This window comes from Empidonax traillii, unplaced genomic scaffold (genome assembly GCF_003031625.1).
Source record: "Empidonax traillii isolate 1590-97213 ecotype Southwest subspecies unplaced genomic scaffold, ASM303162v1 scaffold633:size372093, whole genome shotgun sequence".
NCBI lineage: Eukaryota > Metazoa > Chordata > Aves > Passeriformes > Tyrannidae > Empidonax > Empidonax traillii.
This window is the reverse complement of record NW_020955826.1, coordinates 239,779-261,653: the sequence shown is the minus strand read 5'-3', so window position 1 is coordinate 261,653 and position 21,875 is coordinate 239,779. Positions and strand designations below refer to the sequence as shown.

Below are 21,875 nucleotides of genomic sequence, written 5' to 3'. Positions count from 1 at the left end.
TGCCTCAGTTTTCCCATTGACAAATCCGGGTGACAGAAATGCCACTCAGCTAATTCCCTTGCAGCGCTGTAAAGATCATTTGATTAACATTTGTAAAACCACACACGATTCCTAGAGGGGAATTGCTGATGAAGAACTGTTATGATGGTTTGCTTATTCCCCTGATGCCTGAAACATGGAACTTGGCAGGATTCCAGGGGGAAAATCCTTGTGAGCTGAGAGGTGAGCCAACCTGACAGTCAGACTGTTGGTGCAGGCAAGAGTCATTATAAACCTGGGGGTCTGATCTGAGCTCAGAGCATGGGCAAGGCTTTGTCTGAGCCAGGAAATGCAGAATCATGGAATGGTTTGGATTGGAAGGGACCTTTAGAGAGCATCTAAGTCGCCTTGTGCATCACACACCTTGATAAAGCAGGCTGATACCTGCCAGGAGAGAACACCCACTCTAAAGGCAGCTGCTTGGGAGAGTCTCAGCTGCCAGGAACACGAAGATTCCTCCCAGACAAGAGGTGCCAGCACAGAAAAGCTCTTACTGTCCGTGGAGAGCCAAGAGTGGCTCCACCAAGTGCGCGTGGTGGAACAGTCCAATTTCAGCACAGCGCTCCTGCAAAGTGAACAACTGCCCTTCCACCCAGGAAAGACAGCCCTGGCCTCTCACGTGCACTTGGTGGGCCGCTCTTGGCACTATGTGGGCAGCTTGAGCTTTCAGTGCTGGCACCTTTTGTCCTGCAGGAATCTCCTGCAGTCCTTCGCTTGCAGGAACCCTGCTCTTGAATTGGCACCCGCTTCCCAAAACTCAGTGCTGACCTTGGAATCCCCCATCCCTGGAAGTGTCCAAGGCCAGGCTGGTTGGGGGCTTGGAGTAGTGGAAGGAGTCCCAGGGGGTTAGAACAGGATGAGCTTTAAGGTCCCTTTGGACTCAAACCATCATGTGATGGTAGGAAAAAGCCGCTCCCACCCTTCTCCCTGTGCTGCTCTCGTGGCTTTACCCGCTCGTGTTTTAGCGAGGAGAAACCGCAGCTCTTAAACCCCTGCCGGTTCCAGAGCGCTCACGCGAGGATGCCCTCCCGTGTCCCTCACCCACCTCCCGCTCCCAACAGGTGCCGGCAGTGGGTGTGGCCGTTCCCGTGGATCAGGGAGGGGAAAACACGCACGTGGGAGAGGTCGGAGGGTCGAGGTTGGGCTGGGGGCATCGGTGCCGCTTCCTCTGCGGAGGAAGGCGGGTGGGACCCCCCTGCGCCACGGGGGCAGGGGCAGCGGGTCCCCCACGGGTGTCCCTGGGTGTCCGCAGGGGCTCGGGGCGCTGCGGTCCCCCCGCTCCCCCCCCGGCCCCTCCCGCCTGGGAGGGCGGACTCGCCGCCGCCGCAGCCCGGATGCCACCGCCGCCGCTTTCCTGGCCCTGCTCCCGGCTCCCGGTGCCGCCGCTTCCTCCCGGGAGCCGCGGGGAGGGGGCCCAAGGGCTTCTCCTCCCGCCGGGTTATTTTTTCCGGCCGCTGCTCCAGCGGGGGAGGTGGGAAGAGCCAAAGGCGGCGGTACCCCCTTCCCCCCCCCCCCCCCCCCCGGCCGCTGCAGCACATGGGAAGCAAAAGTTTTCCTCCTCCTCCTCCTCCCGCTGCTCCTCCTGCTTCTCCTGCTCCCGCTCTCTCCCCTCCGCCGGCTGCCCTCGCCCCGCAGCCCCCCCGGGCCGCTCCCCGGTCCCCGCATCCCGAGGATGCTCCCGCGGCCGCTCCGCTCGGAGCCCGGCCGGGATCTGAGGCGCTCCGGGATGGACGGCCGGGAATAAAGCGCGGCCGGAGCCTCTCCGGCTGCTCTGAGCGCTGGGAAGGGGGGAAGGCGAGACTCGGATCGCATCTTCCAGAGGGATCTGCGAATTTGCCGAGGAAAGAAGGGGCTGTCGGGCAAATTTAATCAGATGGTTTAGCGGCGCCGGCGAGGCAGCGCCGCATCGCTGTGCTCCGGCCCCACCATGGGCACCGGCATGTGCTCCAGGAGGCAGAAGGGGCTCCTGCAGACCGCCTTCTGCCTGGTCACCGTGGCGTGCCTGGGCTCCGGAGTTTTCCTCTACAACCACTTGCAGCAGAAGGTGCGGAACGCAGAAGCCCTGGCCCAGAAATACAAACAGCAGCAGGAAGCGCTGTCAGCGCAGCTCCAAGGTGAGTGACCCGCTCTGTGTGTGTGTCTGTGTGTGCACACTCTGCCCGAACTTCCCTCGCTCCCATCGTTACCTGCCGCTGGCTTTGCTGCCCAGCCACAAGCCTTGGGCACGTTCAGCTTTTTAAAGAGCTCTAAGATGTTCCCGTTTCCTTTTCCCCCCCCGGCGGGTGTCTGGAATTAGAACAGCCGCGAGTCTGAATTGCTGCTCGCAGCGAGGGGAGCGGAGCGTGTCGGATGGGCGAGTTCAGCTGCGTCACGTCTATTCCATTTCTTCTCCCTTTGGCTGTAAAAATTAAACCGCTGTGAAGCAGCACCAGCTCAGACAGGGCTGGCTGGGGCTGGCTGGGCAGGCTCCGAGATGTGGCTCCACTCTCTACCCTGTGCCTGTCCGGGAAGCGGAGGGAGAGGGAAGGGATCCTTCAGTAAAGTTTGCTGTCACGCTGTGCTGCCCATCGCCTTTGCAAGGAAACGAGCCCACCTTCTTCTCGAGAGGTTGATCCGTGACTACAGAAGGTTTGCCGGCATGTTTGGGGCTGATGGATGCCGCGGCACACAGCTCCCTAAAAGGGGGGAGGAGGAGGAGGAGGAGGAAGAATTGGCTTTTCTGAGCCCGCTGACCAGCACTTGGCTCCTCTGGCAAGGGCTGCCAGAGACCGGAAGGCAAACACAGTGTGGGTATCCCTCCTCCCCCTTTCTCCCCTCAGTTGTCCTCCTTCCGTAAACGCCTGACTGTGGGAAAATGGCATTTTAGCCCAGGGGAGGTCTGGGCAGGGAAGGCTGAGGACACACGTTACTCCATCCACGAACTCTTACCTCCTTTGTCTAGTCTGTCACCCCAGCCTCAGTGCATCTGCCAGAGCGACGTTTCCAGCAGCTGTCACCAGATTTGGAGTCTCCAGAGGGATTTGCTGAGCTCCCTGTGGAGAGGTTTGGTGGGAATCCGCTCCGGGGAGCCAGCACTTGGGTGTGCAATGCTTGGAGGACGGGCTGGGTCTGAGTGCCCACAGAATGAGTTTCGTGTGGACAAAATATTGTTTGCTGGGGTTCTGCTCAAGGTCAGGAGATGCATTTAACCCTTTTTTTTGGTTTGTTTGTTTTTAATCTGACAAGTCGGTTTAGATCGCAGTGTTTCCATTGGAGCTCTTCCTGGGGCTGAAATCAAACACAGGGTATCCATCCTGACCCCTGTGGACCCGTCCAATGACACTGTTTCCAGAGCTGAGGAATTCTGCAGATCTGTGACTCGACATTTATGTCTTTTAGGGTTAAATCCTCTCTGGTGGTTCTGTGTGCGATGTTGTGATGCAAATGTAACATCCTCCAAGGGCTGCCGGAGCCCAGGGCTGTGTATTTGTGTTTGTAAACAGCGAGAGCAGAGTGTGGTTGTTCCTCTCCAGGAAACACGCTTTAAAAAAGCAATCAGTCTTGGAAAGGGATCTAACTGTGTGTGTTTAGGTTCACTGCTATCATCCTAGGGCTGTTCCCATTCCTTCTATCAGGCAGTCAAACACCTCTGGTGTTGCTCGGTCCCAGCCACGATTTCCACCTGCACCCTGGGTTGGGGAGATGCAAAGATAAGCAGGGCAGAAGTTAACCCACATTCCTTTCTGGTGTGTCAGCATCTCATGCTCCTCTTGGAGAGAGGGGCTGGTTCTGCAGAGAATAAGATGACAGTGGTAGCCTCAGGGAACCCCAGCTTTGGCAACAACAGGCTCAAGCCAACAACTGAGCCAGGCTTGTATTTTTTTCCACCCAAATATGTTTGAATGGCAGAGCTGTTGCCTGTTGCTGGGGTTTCTAAACCCCCCTCCTATTCCTAAATACAGTTGTTGCCATGGCTACCCTTCTTTATTTTGAGAAGACACTTGCTCGTCCAACAAATTTCACAAAGGCAAGGCTTCTCTTTGGATTTGGCTGGTGGGAGAATCCTGGTGGCTGGCAGAGAGGAGCCAGTTCATGGCAGACCTGCAGTGCAGGGCTGTCTGGCTCATCTGGTGTCAGTGCTCTGGTGCTGGACACAGCAGAGCAGGGAGCTGGGGCTCTGGGCTCCCTCCCTGCCCTGTGCTCACTTGTTGCATGACTTTAATTCCTGTCTCTTGGCTTTAATTCCTGTCTCTTGACTTTAATTCCTGTGTCTTCTGCATCTCGTTCTGTCTCTTCAGCAAGGCACTGCCAGGAGCTTCACTGTTTCAGCACCTCAAATCCTGCATTTTGGCTCATTTGGCAGCAGGTGACGGTTTCTTGGTGCCGAGCTCTGGCTGAATCTCAGGATTTAGACTCTCACCACCCTCTATTCTCCCTTACAATAGCAAATTGTCAAAGACTTCCTGGCTCCCTGGCCTGTGGAGCTGTCTGGTGCCAGGTTGGTTGGATGAGGTGCTGTGTTCCACCGCCAAGATAAGACCAGAACAGAGAATCACAAAATTATAGCATATCCTGAGTTGGAAAGGACCCACAGGGATCATCAAAGTCCAACTCCTGGCCTAAGAGCAGAGACACCACTGTGTGCAAAGCTGAACCCACCTTCTCTGGGCTCTGGACACCTGGAGGAATGGCAGGAGAGATCACAACTTTCTTTCCCAGTCAGTGGGATGTGGAGCTGTTCCTGAAGCCTCCTCTGCTCTGGGATCTGTGGCTGGGGGTGCTTGCACCAGCCCACCCCTACAGATGCTTTTCATTGCTGCTGTGAGGTTCCCATCACACCAAAGGCTTGGCCTCAGGAGCTCTGCTAGATAAGGCTGCAAGAAAGGGAGATGCTTCTGGCAGAAACGTGAGTGCCCAGAGCTCCCAAATCCCCGGGGAAGGGGCTGATGTTCTCAAGGTGACAATTTCCTTGAACAAGGAGTGAAGGAGCACCCAGGGTGTGCTCAGCTGGGGAAGCCCTCAGGGTGACATCTGAGCAGCCTGGTGGGAAAAGTGTTCCTAAAAATAAAACTGTCATGAAGTAGATGCTTGGACAGCTGCAGTGATGGCTTTAGCAGGGACGCTCTGCAAGGGAAACCTCCCTCCAGATGGAAACCACGTATTTCTGCTGGAATGGTTCCTCACTCCAGAGGAACATCTTAACCAAGTGGCCCAGTCCAGGCGAAGCATCTTCACCGCTGGGGTCTGCCTGTGTTGTCTGGGGAGGGTAACCAAGAGAAGGAAGGAGATAAAGTGGCTGAGACAATGAGAATTCCAGAGCTAGGGCACCGGTCCTTCCTGCTTACCCCACTTAGTTCATTTTCCTGGAGATTGTGTGTTACAGCATGGCTTGCCCCCAAAGGTCTTGGCTCTGGAGGGATCTTGGCTCTGGAATGAGGTTTCCTTCATCACCTCTCCCCTCTGAGTTGCTGCCTAGTGCTGTTCTGGCCCAGTGCCCATCTGTGCCAGGGGGATGAGGGGCCTGTTCCAGCTGAGGCTGCAGCTCAGGGAGAGCTCCTGCTCTGCATTCAGACGTCAGGGGGCATTAAAATCACCATCCAGCAGGAAGCTTCCGTGGTGCTTTGGTTTGTCACGTGGCTGCTGCACCAAGCAGCCCCATCCCTGTCCCTCCTCTGCTCCTGTGCACGGTGCAGGTGCTGTTTTGGGTGGGATGGCACAGCCTGGCTTGCTTTTCCTCACTGGCCTGAGGGCCAGTCAATGGGAGGGGAGGAAACGCCTCTCCTGCATGCAGGAAGGCTCTGGTTGTCTTAACCCTGGCTGGGCACTTGGCCCACAAAGACATAATTTAGCCCTTGGCCACTAAAAGCTGCTCTTGGGCATCACAATTCTGGTCTCTGAAGCAAAACCTGAGTGCAAACACCCCCAGGGCGAGGCCGGTGTGGTGGTGTATCCTGAATATCCACAGCCTCCAGCCCAACTGTGCCCTCCCCTGCTCCAGACAGGAGAGGAAATAGGTGGGGGGAAAAAAAAATAGCCCCGTGTGAAGAAATGTGAGGCCTCTCTCACTCTGTGCCCCTCTCTGCTCCCCAGTGGTTTACGAGCATCGCTCCCGCCTGGAACGGTCCCTGCAGAAGGAGCGAGGGGAGCACAAGAAGACAAAGGAAGGTGAGTGCCTCACAGGGGGGTGTCCCAGCAGTGGCCAGACAAACCCCCTCAGCTGTCCTGGGACCCCGTGTGGCCGTCCCTGAGTGCCCCCAGGTGAGCTCAGCCCCGGTTTGTGCCTGGGGAGCAGTGAACTCACGTGTTTGTTGTCCGTGGGCAGAAGGTGCTGGGAGGGAGGTTCTGTTCTCTCATCCTCCTACTCACGTCCTCAGTGCAATCTGTGAGTAACAGTGCCCAGGATGTGGTGTTTGAGCACTTGAAGTGGTGGCTAAACCTGGCACTAGACCATGGTTTTTGTTTTTTTTTTTTCTTGGAAGTATGTCAGCTTTCCTCTAAAAGTGATTTGAAGATGCTGAGCTCTACAAGTGCTGAATGGTATCAGCATCACTGCCCTCCACGACTCGTGGACAATGCAGACTGTCAGATCCCTTAGAGCTGATGCACATAAGGAGATATAAACATGCAGGATATTTTGAGAGCACAAAATCCAACAGGAAACAGAAAGCCAACAGTTCAGCCTTTCAGTGGAGGGCTGTGCTGGGATATCAGGCCCCTCTGCACCTGATTCTTGCTGGCAACTTAGTAAATTGTGTTTTATCTTCAAAACTGGTGTGTGGAGTAACTCCAGTGCCCCTTACTCCAACATGCTCCATGTTTTTGGAGGTGCTGCCATCCAGCATCCAGGTTTGGCTGCATCACTGAGGGAGAAGCTGCATTTCTGCCACCCCTAAGTTATTTGGTGGGGACCAACTGAGAAAATACATCCCAATACATGTTACCTAGTCACGGGACCTTCCCATTTTAAGAAGGTGGTGCAGATGAGATCAGCAGATTCATTCCTTTTGGCCTCACAGAAGCTTTGGTTTCTCTTTTCCAAAGTCTTTTCCTTTCAGAGCACCCCAAATCCTTCTGCAGCCTCAGAGACATCAAACTGTAGCCTTTTGTGTGCTGAAGCAGGAAATCACTTGGAAATTCTGTAGGCACTTGCCTACAGAATGGGAAAGCAAAGACCTTTTGGGCCAGTCTAGCTGGGTGGACAGCTCTCCTGGAAAATACTCCCATCTTTCCAAGGGCATTGAGTGACCTCCTGGCAGCATCTGCATTCCAGCTTATTGACTTGCAGCCTTTTGCTCAGCAAGGGGCTGATTCCCTCCTTCCCTCCCCCTCCACCCCAAAATATAAACCAGATCCCTGTTAAATTCCAGCTGATTAAATTGTCTTCTCTTCTTCCCCTTCCAGATTTTTTAGTGTATAAGTTAGAAGCTCAGGAAGCTCTCAACAAGGAGAAGGTGGGTCAGGTTTGTTCCTCGGGGTGTCTGTGTGATGTTGGGGAACGTTTTCCTGGCGCCAGCGGGGTTGGGAGGCACGAGGGGCTCGGTGTGTGGATGGTACAAGGGTGAACTTTGGCTGACTCCTCTGGGCAAGGCTGCTGGTGTGTGAGGATTTGCTTGGGCTGAGGGAAGGGCTGCTCAGTGCCTGTTCTCCCTCAGGAGACAATTCCCAGCTCCTGGGGGAGCCCTGGGCTGCAGTCTGAAGGTGGAATTCCTGCTCCACGCTGCAGGAGAGTCCTGGAGAAACTGAATTCAAGGCACACCACGGGGGAACAGGGAGAAGAAAGACCATGTGGTGTGGGGAAAAGTATATCCATTGTTTTGTGTCTCCAGGGACTGTCAAATGATTTTCACTCGCCTGTGGACTTCTCATGCAGCGGGGAAAAGGGCTCTTCAGTGAGGGTTGGGAAGAAATGCATCCCTGGGATAGTCTGTCACATCCACTTAGGTTATAAGGCTGGGTTTATTCCTTTCCCAGAGCATCTGCTGATGAGATGCTGGAGAAGGGGAATGGCTTTTAGCCCCTCCATCTGGGGGTCAATGCCAGCCTGTCACAGGAAAACTCGGCGATGAACATCTGTATTTTTTTAACCTGTGCTCATCTGCTGGTGATATTTCGTTCCATATTGAGAATTTATGATATAAATTGATTTGGGGGCTGTAGCGGGAATGTCTCCATGAGGGTTGGTTTGCACTTCCACGGTGCTGTTTTGTGGATCAGTCTCGTTGCTTTAAGGTCCCAAACGAAGGTCCCAGTGGATGTTTGTAACCCTGAGTGTCCTGGGACAAGCTCAGGTGCCACTGCTGCCCTGGGGACAGAGCCTTTGGGCACAAAGGGTGGTGACTTTCACCCCTGCTGTGAGGAGATGGTGGTGCTGCGGTGAAGAGTGGCACTTTAGGGGCACAGGGGAAGAATGTGACCCTTAGCAAGGCACGAGCAGAGCTGCTGAACTGCTCCAGACCCCTCCGTGGGCACACACAAATCCCTCTCCGCTGCTGGTTTGTGCCAGCTGAGCCTAGTCTGGCTGCTGTACCCTGGTTACAGAGCTTGCTGTAGGCTCCCTCAATTGCCTAGTGATCCATTTTTTGTTAAATGGTGCAATTTGGGTGTGTAGGCGACGGGCTCAGCTCTGCTGCTCTCTGCCTCCCCCTCAGCTGCTGCCAGGAGAGCTCAGCCTTCGGGGAGGGGGGTTCACTGTGCTCAGCTCCTCTAGTGCTGGGCCTGGCCTAGATACAGAGCTGAAGGCTGGGGAAAAACTCCTCAGAATGTGAATTAAGAGTGCAGTGAATGAGCTGGTTTGAAGAGGTTCTTCTCCAGCCCTGCATGTTCTGCTGGTCACCTCGGTGGGCTGGTCCCGGTCCCTACCTGTGTGTGTGCAGTGGTTGGGTTTTTTTTCTCCCTGCCCTGGGTTTTTCTGGACTCTAATGGCACTGTTGAATCTCTTTTTTCTTTATCTTTAATTCCCAGCAAGACTCCATGAACAGATACGGGGCCCTCAGCTCCCAGCACAAGATCCTGAAGGTAAGGGAAGCAGGGTCATGGATTGACCATCTGCTGCACATTAAAGGATGCTCCTGGGAAGGAGAGTCCTAGGAGGGAGGAGACCACTCCGTGCTGATCTACATTCCTTCCTGACTGTTCAGGTCCAGGGGAGTTTCCTATTTATTCTGTATCAGGTTACAGCTTTCACCTACCCCTCTGTTCGATGGCAGCCCCTGTGCTCTTTATCACAGGGGATTCTGCTGCTCAGCCTGCTCCTTTCTGGGTGCCTTCAGTGTGAAAATGGGTCTGTTCATCCTAGCTTGCCCTTTGGGCTAATACAGTATATTCCAGCCCGTGGAAGAGGCAGTTTATAGCATTTTATAGCTGATCACCTGCCCTACCTGGAGCGTATCCTGATGTTAAATTTTCCTTTTTTTGGAGCAAGGGGGCTGGTGGTGGTTTTTAAAAGGTCTTTAGCTAGAGCTTTGGCAGGGAGATGGTAATTTAATTCTGGGCTGTGGAAGGAGGGCTGGGTTCCAGCAGCCCTCAGCACCGCTGGGTTGTATTTCCTGAGCCGGGCTGGACCTCCAGCTGCCTGGCTCTTGGATTCAAACTTCGGGAAAAGGGAAGTACAGTTCTGTCTCTTGGGTATTATCCAGCTCTGTGGACTCTGGGAACGCTTTGCAACAGCAACATTCCCCCTCATAGCAACTGCAGGCTGAGCAGGATGCTCTGGTTTGCTGCTCTCGAGGGGACAGGGAGAGCATTTTGGGCTGGCTCCCTTTCTCTCGCTTCCTTTTATTGGAGGGGTGGGGAAAAAAAAAAAAAAAAGCCAAACTATTTTTTTTAACTACATTTACAGCTGCTGAAAGACAGACCAGCCCTTGGGGCTGCACAGTGGGAGATTTCACACACACCCCCCACCCCGAAAAAGCAGCATTTAGCCCAGCTCCTGCTAGTTACGAGCCTGTGAGTAGCACTTCTGCTGCTGGAGCCCAGGCAGAAACGCTTCCCACTGGAACTGGCTTCCTCAGGAGGCAGATTGCTGCCGGGATATCCTCCACTTGGGAAGTGGACGTGTCATGCTGAGCAGAAGCAACGAACTCTGCTGAGCTGCAGGTCCCAAACACGAGCAAAAGGGTTCCATGAAGCCACAGCACATCTGGCTTTGGTGTCCCTGGTCTCTGCTGTTCTCCTGACCTGCACTGGAATCCTCCATGGCTGATTCACATCTGGAGCTGGCACAGCAGCCCAGAGGGGCAAGGGCCTTGGCTCGGTCCAAAAATAGCAGTTGTGCTCACTGCCTGTGTTGTCTGGATTCCTGCTGGGGCCAGACTTTGTCTGACAATTCCTTTCTCCCTCCTGAGTGGAGATGAAAATGTGTTTTGCTCCCATCCCTCTGCAGGGTATCCTGGCATTCCCTGGAGCAGGCAGGCAGGGAGGGGGCGGCCTCAAACAAAGGATTTTTGACATGAACTTCCTGAAACTGCTGGAACACCAAAACTAGCAGTGAGCTGTGCCCTTCCTCTGCTTGTGGGTTAAGGCAGCCACCTCCTGATTCCACTTTGTGCACTGCTGTCCACAAAGCTGCTTTTGAATCCCGGCAGGAATACCTGGGGTTGAGGGACTGTTATTTTCTTCTCCCCCTTCACCTGCCCCGTTCCCCCAGAGCCCTCAGTGACCCAGATCTGACACATTTGGGCACTCCCTGTTGTGTGAACAACAAAGGGAAGGTGAGAGATGAGAGAATTCCCGCAGCTGAGTTGGGGAACTCCTGATTTCTGGAAGATGGTCTGACTCCTGAGCGATAAGATTTCCCCATGTGAGCACCAGAGAAAAGCCACGACAGTTTGGCTGCCTGGGTCAGGAATGTTCTGCCTGCAGGTAATTAAATATTGCCTCTCTGGAAATAGTTTAGTGTGTTCCAGACTCCCTGCCTGCCAGTGACTCAAAGGCATCTGTGGGTTGCTCCCCAGGTCTGCACACACCGGTCGCAGCAGCTGAGAGGGAGGATGCTCCATGAGCTCAGAGAGGAGGCAGCCTCAGGTGCTGCCTGTGACCTTGGGAAAGGCACTTCTCTCCCTCTCCAGCTTCCTGCTGCTGCCAGAGGATGAGCATTCCCTCCCTCCTTCCTGCCTGGGAGCAGTCTGGGGACACTCATTATGCACATCCCCTTCCAGGCAGAATATGGGTTAGGAATTAATTGACCTGAGCTGACGAGGACTTAAAATTCCTTGAATTTCTTACGGGTTCCTTGTTCAGATCAATCCTCACTCGCTAATGTTGGCACTTTCTGATGTGTTTGGTATCAAAATGATTTTAGGGAAGTGGTTCCTCCACAGGGCTTTCTGCCAGGGGCTCTGATGAGAACTGCAAGCACCTCATGTCTGTGAAAATCAAAGCAGGAATCTTCTGTGCTCTCTATTACCCCTCCAGATCTTGTGATCTGATTAACCTGACATCCTTGTGCTTCTTCTCTGTCCTGGCTCCGGGACCCCTCTGCACCAGCAGCCTTTTCCTCTGCATCACATGTATTTTTGGAGCACAGCTATATCTCTTTTAGTGGAGGGTAATTGCTTCAGGGGGAATGCCAGGGACACAGACACTTTGTTTTCCTGGGGACAAATGCAATCATCAATAGCATTTAGAGGTTTGGGTGGTTATTTTTAAAAAAGAATCTTTTTTTTTTCCCCTCCCAGGAGAGCTGATTGAAATGGCTGCCTGAGTCCTGAGGGGGGATTGTGTGGCAGGGCCAGGGTTCACCTGAGAGCCAGTCAATCTGCATACATAATTGGTGTTGACAAACTGAATGTGGAAGGAATCTCTCTGGGTTACCATGGGAACAACAACCAAAAAAAAAAAAAAGAAGAAAAAAAAAAGGAGGTGAATTCTGGTTCAGCGGGTCCCAGCAAAAGGATGTTTCTGCATGTTTTGTTCTTGGGCCCTGCAAGAGGGGAGGGGAAAAGGGAACAGCCTTTCAGCCCCCTTCTATCTGCCGAGTTCTTGGCCTGCTTGAAATACTCTGTGGTCTTGGGAGAGTCTTGTTATCCCGGAATTTGGTGTTCCTGAGGGGAATGTGGGCTCTCTCTGGTCCTTGTCAGAGGGTGTGGTGTCCTTGCACAAGCTCTCCCTGCTCCCTGGGATCTACCCTTGCAGGTGAAGTCCTTCTGCATGGCTGTGGTTCTGGAGAGGACCCTGGATTTGCGAGGGATTCCACAGGGATTTGTGGAAATATCCCAGCAAATATCCCAGCCTGTGTGCAGGGAGGCTGGGAAGGAGCAGGAGGAGTTCCTGTGTCCTGGAACAGTTCCTGTGTCCTGGACTGCTGCCACTTTAGTGGCTTCCCAGGAGACCTCTCAAGGTGGAGTTTACCTGGCATTTCACATCCCCCCTGAATTCCTGAACTCAGGGAATACCTGACCATGCCTGGGATTTCTGGCTACCTCACTGAGGGGGAACAAACATCTCCTGCCTCCCCAGGCAACCTGTTCAGCAGAGGCACTCAGTGAGCACTTACCAGCAGCTACATCACTCCCCTCCTTGTGCTGACTCTGTCACTTCTCTCGTCCCCAGAACCAGCACGACGATGTCAAGAAGCAGCTGCTTGACCTGCAGCTGCAGCACAACAGCCTGAAGCTGGAACACCGTAAGGCAGTGGAGAGCCACAGCCAGAAATACGCCCAGCTGCAGCAGGAGAAGGACAGCGAGGTCACCAACCTGCAGGGTGAGCGTGGGGAAGAGCCAGGCTGAAGAGCTGAGCTCGGGACAGGGCAGAGATTGCTCTGCAGGTCCCCAAAAGGGTCTGGGAACACCCCAGGGATGTTCCTGTGTGCAGCACCTTGGCCCTTCTGGACCTCAGCCGGGTGGTGGTGCAGGAACAACCTGCAAATCCCAACTTTTGTTTGAGCCTGGGAGCAAATTAAACATACCTTTTGCAATTTATGTCACAGGTCTGTAAAATGCCTGTGATAGTGCAAGTATCACAGACAATGCTGATCCCTTTAATTCCCAGAGAGTGGTTTCTGTTTGGTCTGCTGTTTAATTACATCGTGGGGCTTTTAAGGTTTACATCTGTTCTCACTTGATTAGGTCTGGAAGAGCGAAATCTGATGATGTTTTGTTTGTTTTTTTTCCCCTTTTGGTCAACAAAGCTCTCTGTAGCATCTGATGAGCACTCCTGGGTTTGAAAGGGGGGAAATTGAGGACAAATAAGTGAAACCTCTGTATTTAGGAGGCAGCTTCTCTCTGAAGGAGAACCTGAACCCCCAAGATGTGATAAGGAGCATCTCTCCTTCAGAGAGAAGCTCCTTATCACATCTTGGGGGTTCAGGAGACCCAAGAAACCTCCCTTGTGGTAGTTTCTTAACTTTCCAGTCCCCACAGGCAGGGGCAGTGGGTGCTGGTCTTCAGCTGTTGGGGGTAAGAGAAATGAAGGAGCAAACACCTCCCTCTTGAAGCAAACATGAGAGCAGTCGGTGACGATGATCGGGTTTGTCCATCTCCAGCTCGGGCTTCACTGCAATTCCTGGCCTTGGGGAGATCTGGGAGGTCCAGGCTAATTTATAATAAAATACTACACTTGCAAAAGCAGCTCTTTCAAGCAAATTTCTTCTCCTCCTGCAGATACGGTGTTTAAACTCAGGGAGGAGAGCAAGCTCCTTCGGAAGGCCCACCAGGAGGTTCATACCCAGCTCCTGAATGCCCAGGTAACCAGCCAGGGGCTGCCTGTGGGACCCTGGGGTCTGCATGCACATCCAATATTCTCTGACTGATAAATCTTACCAGCTGTATCCCGGTGAATACAGCTGGTGAGCTGCCTAAACCACTGCTGGTAGGTGTCGGTAATGTAGATCCATACGAGTGAAATTTTCCAGGCTGGAATCTGTCCCAGGTAACGCTGCACAAGTCCCTGGGGGTTCAAGGCAGCGTGAACCAGCACATTCCCAACCCTGGAATGCCTCCTGTCACCTCCACACATCTCAAATCCTTTCAAATGGTGGTGGGTTGTTTTTGTTTATCCCTATAAAATTAATTGCAGAGGGAAACAACGCCTGGTTTGCTGACCCCCCCCAACAGGCACAAGCTTTGCATCCCCCCGGGTTGTTCTGACATCCTCCAAGTTCACATCCCATGAACTGCTCTTGGCTGCCTTCTCCTCGTTCCTCTCACGTCAGCTGGGCTGAGTGTTTCTGTCGGCGTTTGTTTTGTTGTTTTAAAAGTCAGTTTTAAGGTCAGATTTCAGGGGGAAGGACTGAGATCAACAGAGCCTGCTCAGGAATTAATTTCCTGCTCAACTTTCCTTGCTGCTTGGAAGCTTTCCTCCCCAGCCCTGTCCCTAATTTGGGCCATTTCCAGGTACCCTGGCAAGCACATGAAAAGCTCTCCCCCCTCGCTTTCCTATAAATAACCAGGGTGGAAGTGGGGAGCTTTTCCTGAGTGGCTTTTTCAAGCCCTACTTTTCAGGATGGGAGCTGAAAGGAATAAGCTGCAGGAGAGAGGGAAAAAAAAAAAAAAGCATTTGCATTTGCAGTCCAGGAGAATTGATTTTCATTTGTCTTGCAAAGTAAATTGGGTTGTCAGGTTGGATTATGCCAATTATTGTCAGCCCTGCTGAGACGAGCACATCCAGGGAGAAATGCTGCAGCTGGGAGGAAATAAGTTGACCTGGAGGTACGTGAGTGTGAGGCACAGGAGGAGTGGGAGGCACAGCTAAGACCCAGGGTACAATTCTCGTGCCAAGGCAGGACTTACAGCAAAGGTTCATTCACTGAAGAGCATCAGGAAAAGGACCAGTGTCACAGCTCAGCACTGCCAGGGTGAAAATGTCCAATAAGATGCAAGACTGGCACAGGGGGAATACAGAACAGCCGTGAAATCTGGAGGGAAAGCTGAAAACAGGCTGGTCATTAATGGCTGTGGATTTTCTCTGACCTTCCATGTGTAGAAAATACCTCACCTGTGCCAAGGGTGGCTGTCCCCAGCAAGGAGGTCCTTAACCCTGTTACTGTGGGAGGTTTCTCTGTGTCCTTCTCACCCCCTCAGGCCCAGATGGAAGAGTTCAGGCAGCTCAAGGAAGCTCTACAGAAGATGCCAGGCTTCAGAGGAGGAGGAGGACGAGGAGCTGGGAAGGGGCAGCAGCCCGTGGTGCCAGCCCACAGCCAGCTGCAGCTGGCCAGGCAGAAGGTGTGGTATTCCCAGAAAAAGCCTGGTAGGAGCGCTCTGCAGGGCTCCTGTGGGTTTCCAGCACCGGGAACAAGCCCAGCTCCCTCCAGCTCAGCTCAGAGTGTGCTGTTGTCCTTTCTCCCTCGCAGGGTTTCCCGGTCAACCCGGAGGATGGGATCCCACTGGCATCTCCCGTCTCCGGGTTCCACAAGCCGGCAGAAGCCCCGGTGGTGCTGCAGGGACAGAACTCCTACAGCCAGGACGGCCCGAGGCCACAGCCCATGGTGCCCTTAACCCAGCCCACCCCACCCCGGGGTGCCAACTCGCTGCCAGAGGCCGTGCCAGCCTGGCCGGCGCGGCGCGGGGACGGCCGCGTGGTGAGATTCACCCGGACCATGAACAGCCTCCCCAACGGGAACCCCGTACGTGTGGCCTTTGCCTGGGGAGCTGTGGGAGCTGCAGCGCTCTGTGGGTGGGAAACCCACGGCCCTGGGGTGCTTTCGGGCTCCTGGGCACTCGTGGTTTCTCCACCGGGCTCAGTGGAGTGGGATGAGGTTCTTCTGCCAGACCTGCAGAGAGTAAATCGTAAAATCAGCCCCCCCTTCCTCCCCCTCCTGGGCTGATTGAGAGAGAGTTATGGAAAGTAAATATCTAAAAAAGGACAATAAATTGCAGTGTGGCTAGACTGTAATTACAGTGACTATTATGAGGATGGGAGGTGGGGGGTTTAGGGGTGGTTTTGTTCCTCTTTCCTTGGAGAATCACCTACCCAAGACAGGACCTAAATTATTTCATTTTGTCTTGGAAGGAGAAGGGCCTGTTCTACAGCAAGCTGGACAGGACTGTAGATGTGTTCTGGAGCACTTCTGAATCCTTGTTCTCAGATAAAGGATTTTCTGGCCCATAAACCTGTCCAAATGCAAGATCTGGGGGTATGTGACAAGGTTAGGCTCTTGTGCACATCCCAGGTGTCTTCTCCCCAGGACGTGAAGATGGTGATGCGCATCCAGGTGAGAAGCCACGAGGAAAGCCAAGCTCCTGGACTGGCCCTGCCTGGTCCCAGACAACCCTCTGCAGCAGAAAACCCTCCAGTTCCAGACAACCACCTCTCCACAGGGAACAGGCAGGGGCAAATGCAAAGGTTGGTGACACACAACTCCCTTCTGCTCTCAAAGTTCAGGCTGAAGGTTCCAAAAGGGGCAGCCCTGATCTCTCTCTTCTTGTGTTTATTGTGGGTCTAACTGAAAGGTGGTTGAAGGAACAACCTTTCCTTGGTGTGTTAGTGGCATTGTCTGGTCAGGATCCTGTCGAACTGGATGCTGTAAGGCACTGGGGAGACTGTTTACTGTCTCAGCAGCACTTGCAGGAGACTGGTTTGTTTTGCAAAGGGAAAAAAATGTCTCTCTGCAGCTGCAATTCATCAAAGTCTGGCCATAATCCAAAAAGGGACTCTGAAAATAGTGCTTCCTCCTTTAACTTATTTATCCCCTGTGTGTGTCCAGGTCCTATCTGTTCAGTTTACTGGAGCAAACAGGATTTCATGTCTGTTTTATCTGTAGAGGAAGCTCCTGGACCTCACTCTAGAGTCAGCCTGACCCTTTCTGCTCTTCCATTTTTGTTTGTTCACTTAACCTGCAACCTTCCCAGGGCAGGGACTGTGCTTTCCTTGCTCCTTTAAAAGGCAGCGTCCTCCCCAAGCTGCTGTGACAGGCACCATCTGCACAGGCACAGGAGCTGTGCCCAGGGGATGTTCTGCTTGTTCAGGGAGGGGCTCACTGAGGGTGAGGTGGTGGTGGCAGAGTGGTCTCTCCTCAGCCATGCAGAGCCCAGCCAGGTGAGCATCGCTCTGTGAGACTGAGAATGCAAATGTTGACGTGTTTGGCGAAGGGTTTTGGCCAGGACACGCATCCTGGAGTGTTTGGTGAGCTTTGCTTTTCCTGGATCTATCATCAAGGAATTAGGGAGCAGCTGGAGGCTTTTGTTTACGCTGTGGGAGATTTGTGATAAGGAGCACATAACCCAACCTTGTCCAGGCCAAGAGCAATAAGGGACCTCAGGGCAGCACAAAGAGCCCCTGGATCCAAGGCCAGGAACTGCTGCCTGGGGTGGCTGAGATTGCCTTGATGGGGCAGTTTGCATTTTGATGGTTTTAAAAGGAGGGGAATCTGAGCTGAGGGCTGGGTTATGATTTCCCTTGCTGAAGGTTTTGTGTGCTGGCTTAAGAAGCTGCTCATGCCAAGGCCGCTTTCTCAGCTTTTAAACACAGAAAGTATTTTTTTTTTTCTCTGCTTGCCATCATGAAATAGCTTTATGAAATATCTCCTGCTGCGCTGAGGCAGGGGGGTCACGTTTTGTTTCACACTCTTCTTGTTGCAGCTGGAAAGACATAGTGAACAAGGTGAATGCCCAGATGGATGAAGAACAAGCACGTGGTTACCCAAAGAGCCTTCAGTTTGCCCCCCAGCCTGGGCAGGAGGTGCAGAGGGACAGCTCCCAGGCCCCCAGCCAGAGGAGAGGGGAGGAGCATCACAGAGCTGAGCAGGGAGGAGAGAAGGAGAGGACGGATGAGGAAGAGCTGGAAATGGGTATGGCTTCCCTAGTGGCACTGGAGGAGCGTTTCTCTGCAAACACAGAGCGTTGGCCTCCTCAAATCCCTGCTTGGCACAAAGTTAAGACACTGGTGACTCTGGCTTTGAGACACCACTGACTGTGCCTGTTCCTTGCAGATGCAGGAGTGATCGACAGGGAGGAGAGCTTGCACCCTCAGAAACAGACTGCTGTCCAGGAGCCGATGGTAAGGAATGGGAGAATCAGAAAACCACAGAGTGGCTTGGCTTGGAAGGGACCTTAAAGACCATCTCATTCCAACCCCCTGCCGTGGGCAGGGACACCTTCCACCAGACCAGGTCAGTCAGGGCCCCATCCAACCTGCCTTGGAAAGTAGCGGTGCCCTGTGTCATCTGGATGCAACCCCAGCTTGGAATGAGAGTCCAATCAGTCAATAATTGCCCAGAAGTTTCTAGAATGTGCAACTCCAAACTCCTCAGATCTGGAGGGATTCAGAGGGCTAACAAAGACTGGAGGGGGTTGTTTGTTTCTACAAACACTCCCAGGCTTGGGCAGGCATGACTGAGGGCTCCAAGCCAGCACTCTGCTTGCTGGGAAGGCATCAAGCCCTCTTCTTCTTCTCAAGGGGACATCCTGCCAGGTACTCACAGGAGGCTTTTCTTGTCCAGATGCCAGATGATGCTGCAGATCCTGCCCAGGATCCCAATAACCAAGGTGAGGATGAGTTTGAGGAAGCTGAGCTGGAGAGACCTGACTTCGAAGAGAAGGTGGGAGGTTTGGAGAAGTTCAAGGAGCGCAACGTGAGAGAAGAGTCAAAGGAGAAGCCACTGAAGGTGAGTGACATGAGGGCAACCAGCAGGGCCAGGGAGGGACCCCCAGCTATGGATGGGGGGAGGCAGAGAGCTTAAGGACTCAAAGGAGAACGTCATGTCCCTGGATGGATCCATAAAGCCACTGCAAGGACGTGGCAGGCAGGAGGAACCTCCTTCTGAGGGAGAATTGGCGGGTTGGTCAATCCCAGAGCTTGTTCTGGCTCTGTCCTCTCTGCCTGTTGAAGTCACCCCTGCCTGGCTGGAGAGACGTGGAGCAGGGAATGGCTCACCCACTGCTGCTCCTGCAGAGGGGCTGTGGCTTTTCATGTACTCGAGACCAAAGCCAGAGATAATAAAATGAGTGTCTGCTCTTCTGGTGGGTGCAGCCCTGCCTGTTTTAGGCTCCTGGCAGCAGTGACTGCACAAGAGAGCTCTGCCTGCTTGTTTGCCTCCTTGCAGATGGAATCCATTTACTTCCCAAAGTGTTTCTTGCTGCCTGAAGCCAGACTTTGCATCAGGGAAATGTTGGCTTGTTTTGACAAGCAGCTGAGTGTTGCTTGTTTTAAAAAAGGAGTGTTTTATCTGTCAGGCTTTAAAATCATGATTAATAGTGAGATTAAGGAAAAAAATAAAAGGCATCCAGGCCAATGAAATCAAACAAGAGAGAGATGCTGGCACCAAGAGAGTAACACCTCCTGGAGATAAGTGAAAATGTGGAAAGAATTAGTGACATCAGTACCTGGCTCTCAGATGGGGCTGTGCTGTGTGCCCTAAATAACTCACAGATTCCCTGCAGTCCTGGGACTTGAGGCAACGTCCCTGGGACCCGAAACCTCTCTCCACAGTGGAAGGAGCTGGAAAGAGAGACTGGATGGAGAAAACACATGGAGTTTGGGTTGCCTGATTGTCTCTCTGCTCCCCCTGATTCCCGGTGCAGCCCAATCTTCCAGACCTGGGGCTCTAAAGCCAGGGAGTTGTGTCCCTGGCAGGGAATGGGAGCAGGCTGGGGCACTGTCAGCAGTGTCTGACTGTATTTTTCAGGATGCTGGCAGACCTGCCAAGCCCAGGGAAGACCCAATGGAAGACTATCAAGAAGATCAGGAGCAAGAAATTGTACGACACCAAGGTTCTCCCCCTTTCCCTCTCTGGTGTGGTTGTTACCTGGGAGTGCTGGGAGCCAGGAACTGGGGAGGACTCAGCTTTTAGGGAGCCACTAGTTTGCCCTGCCTGCCCATGAGGTGGGTCTCCAAAACAACCCTGGAGCCCACCTACCTCTGCTCCCTTTTCCAGGGGTTCAGAGTACCCTTCATGCTCTGTCTCCCCTCCTCACCTCTGTCTGCATCCATCTGCAACAGCTGAGCCATGGGATGCTTCCCAAACAGGAGCTGGGGGGAATTACAGGCTGTGCCAGTGCCACTGGGCAGGATCCCTGTGTTTCTCTGAGCATGAGCTGGAGAGGATCACCCAGAGGGCTTCTGGCTCATGTAGATAGAAATGAGGGATCCTCTTCCAGTCCTGCTTATCCTCTCCCTGCCTTTTGTGAGTGGCTGCTGTGGGTTTTTTTTCCTGCAGTTTCAACATGATTGCTGAGGAACTGAGGGCTGGGAATGAAGAGAGTGGGGAAATAAGGGATGGGCAGAGCAGAGTTGGTGTCAGGAGGTTTCCTTTCCCTGTGTGAATCCAGGCCTCTTGTAGGTTCTACTGGACTGTTGGACCTATAAGTGTTCCCTGGAGGCTGTGCTGGCTGCTGATCAGGGGGGGGATTTGGGACACAGTTTTCCATGTGGTGGATGTAGAGTATCTTCTACAGCGACAACGGGCTGAGATGTTAAAATTGCACTGTAATGCCAGGACATTGAAAGTGCTTAAAACAAACAGGCTGATCATGGCAACACCCCAGCCTTGGCTCAGTGGCTTGCCAATCACACCTGGCAGAGGTGGATTCTTCCCTGTTTTCCCAAGTTTCCGAGCTGGGCTGGTATGGTAGAACAGCTGTACCCAGAAGCAGCACAGTGTGCTGCTAGTTAGGGTCTCCTTTCCCAGGCCTTGCTGATTTTTCCCTTCCTGGCTGTTCCCTCTGCACCCAGGAGGATCATGGAGGTGAGGTGGACGACAACGATGACCTGGAGCTTGTCCAAGAGCGGAAGGACCGTGCGGGCCTGCCAGGAGCTGGTGGCAAGAAGGACGACTACTACTGAGAGATGCTGAAGGAAAACGGGATCCTCTCGGAATGAGGGGACGGGAACTCCTCCTGGGAACTGGCTCCTGTATTAAACACTGCCCAGAACAAAGGCAGGAGGAGGTAACTCTTGCAGGCCCCGAGCAGGGGCCTCGCAGACATGCGTTCCATCTCCCTGTGGGGGCCGTTGGCTCTCCGGTCGATGGCATCGGAAGTGCTCTCAGACTCTAGGAATGATTTTATCCTGCTGCTTTTTCTTAGAAGCACTTTTTGATTTACTGTGTTCTTCACCTTCTTGTTTTCCATATTCCCTCCAAAGCTGGAGAGGGGTGGTTTTTTGTTGGTTTTTGGGGGTATTTTACCCCCCTGGGCAGCAGAGGGGTGCCTGGACCGGTCCCTGGACTTACTCGACCGATTGCTAATACAAAGGAATCTCTCTTCGTAAAGTATTTTGCTCTGTGGTGTTTCTTTAACACAGCCTTTTTGCTCCCCTCAGAGTAAGGTGGGAAGGGAGTCAGAGGAAATTATCCTGCTCTTTGTCTGGAGCAGTGCAGGGATGACAACCAACCCTGAGCTCCCACAGAGGGGACTGTGCCAGCAGTGTGTGTGTGTGTGTGTGTGAACAACTGGATCCTCTTCCTGGTGCTGAGACCTCCCAGTGACCCGGAGGAGAACCCTGTGGAGTTCTCCTTTCCTTGGCTTTGAGCCATGACAGTCCTGCTGGGCTTGGAGCCTCCCCATCTAATGCTGTGCACCTTGGCCTGGCATTGCTGCTGCTCCCTGGGTTCCTGGAGATGTGGGTTAGGACAGGCTCTCCTCCTCTGTGCCAGGGACTGCCATGAAAAGAAATGGGAAAGAAGGAATCTTTGCAGCCCAGCTAATGCTCATTTCCAGTCTCCCAATGCTTGACAGGGAGCTAAGAGCAATTTGTCGTCTTCTAGACGGGTTTTAATCAGCAGGTTTGATATTTCTAGTGTTCTGTTGATGCAGTAGATTGAAACCTGTGGTGCTTTACTTAAGCTCCTGTCCCAGTTTAAATGAGACAAAGTTCTTTTGCTGAGGATGGATTAGGAGAAAAAGACCCAAACTTCCTTTTCTAGCAATTATAAATTCGAAATTAAGAGGCTCCGATTGAAGGAAAACAAATTATGGAAAAGGGA

The 21,875-nt window shown here is 53.2% G+C and overlaps 1 protein-coding gene across 1 annotated transcript; it reads left to right on the top strand.

Annotated features, from left to right (window-relative positions):
• The first annotated feature begins 1,438 nt into the window (after nucleotides 1-1,438).
• On the top strand, nucleotides 1,439-21,161 carry LOC114065255 (Golgi integral membrane protein 4-like). The gene is made up of 14 exons (XM_027898996.1): nucleotides 1,439-2,153; nucleotides 6,109-6,183; nucleotides 7,420-7,469; nucleotides 8,980-9,033; nucleotides 12,568-12,718; nucleotides 13,618-13,700; nucleotides 15,037-15,177; nucleotides 15,306-15,578; nucleotides 16,140-16,297; nucleotides 17,533-17,741; nucleotides 17,883-17,950; nucleotides 18,393-18,557; nucleotides 19,578-19,649; nucleotides 20,624-21,161. Exons 1-14 carry the CDS (start codon nucleotides 1,967-1,969, stop codon nucleotides 20,732-20,734), a joined length of 1,797 nt encoding a protein of 598 aa, XP_027754797.1. The 5' UTR covers nucleotides 1,439-1,966; the 3' UTR covers nucleotides 20,735-21,161.
• The last annotated feature ends 714 nt before the right edge of the window (nucleotides 21,162-21,875 follow it).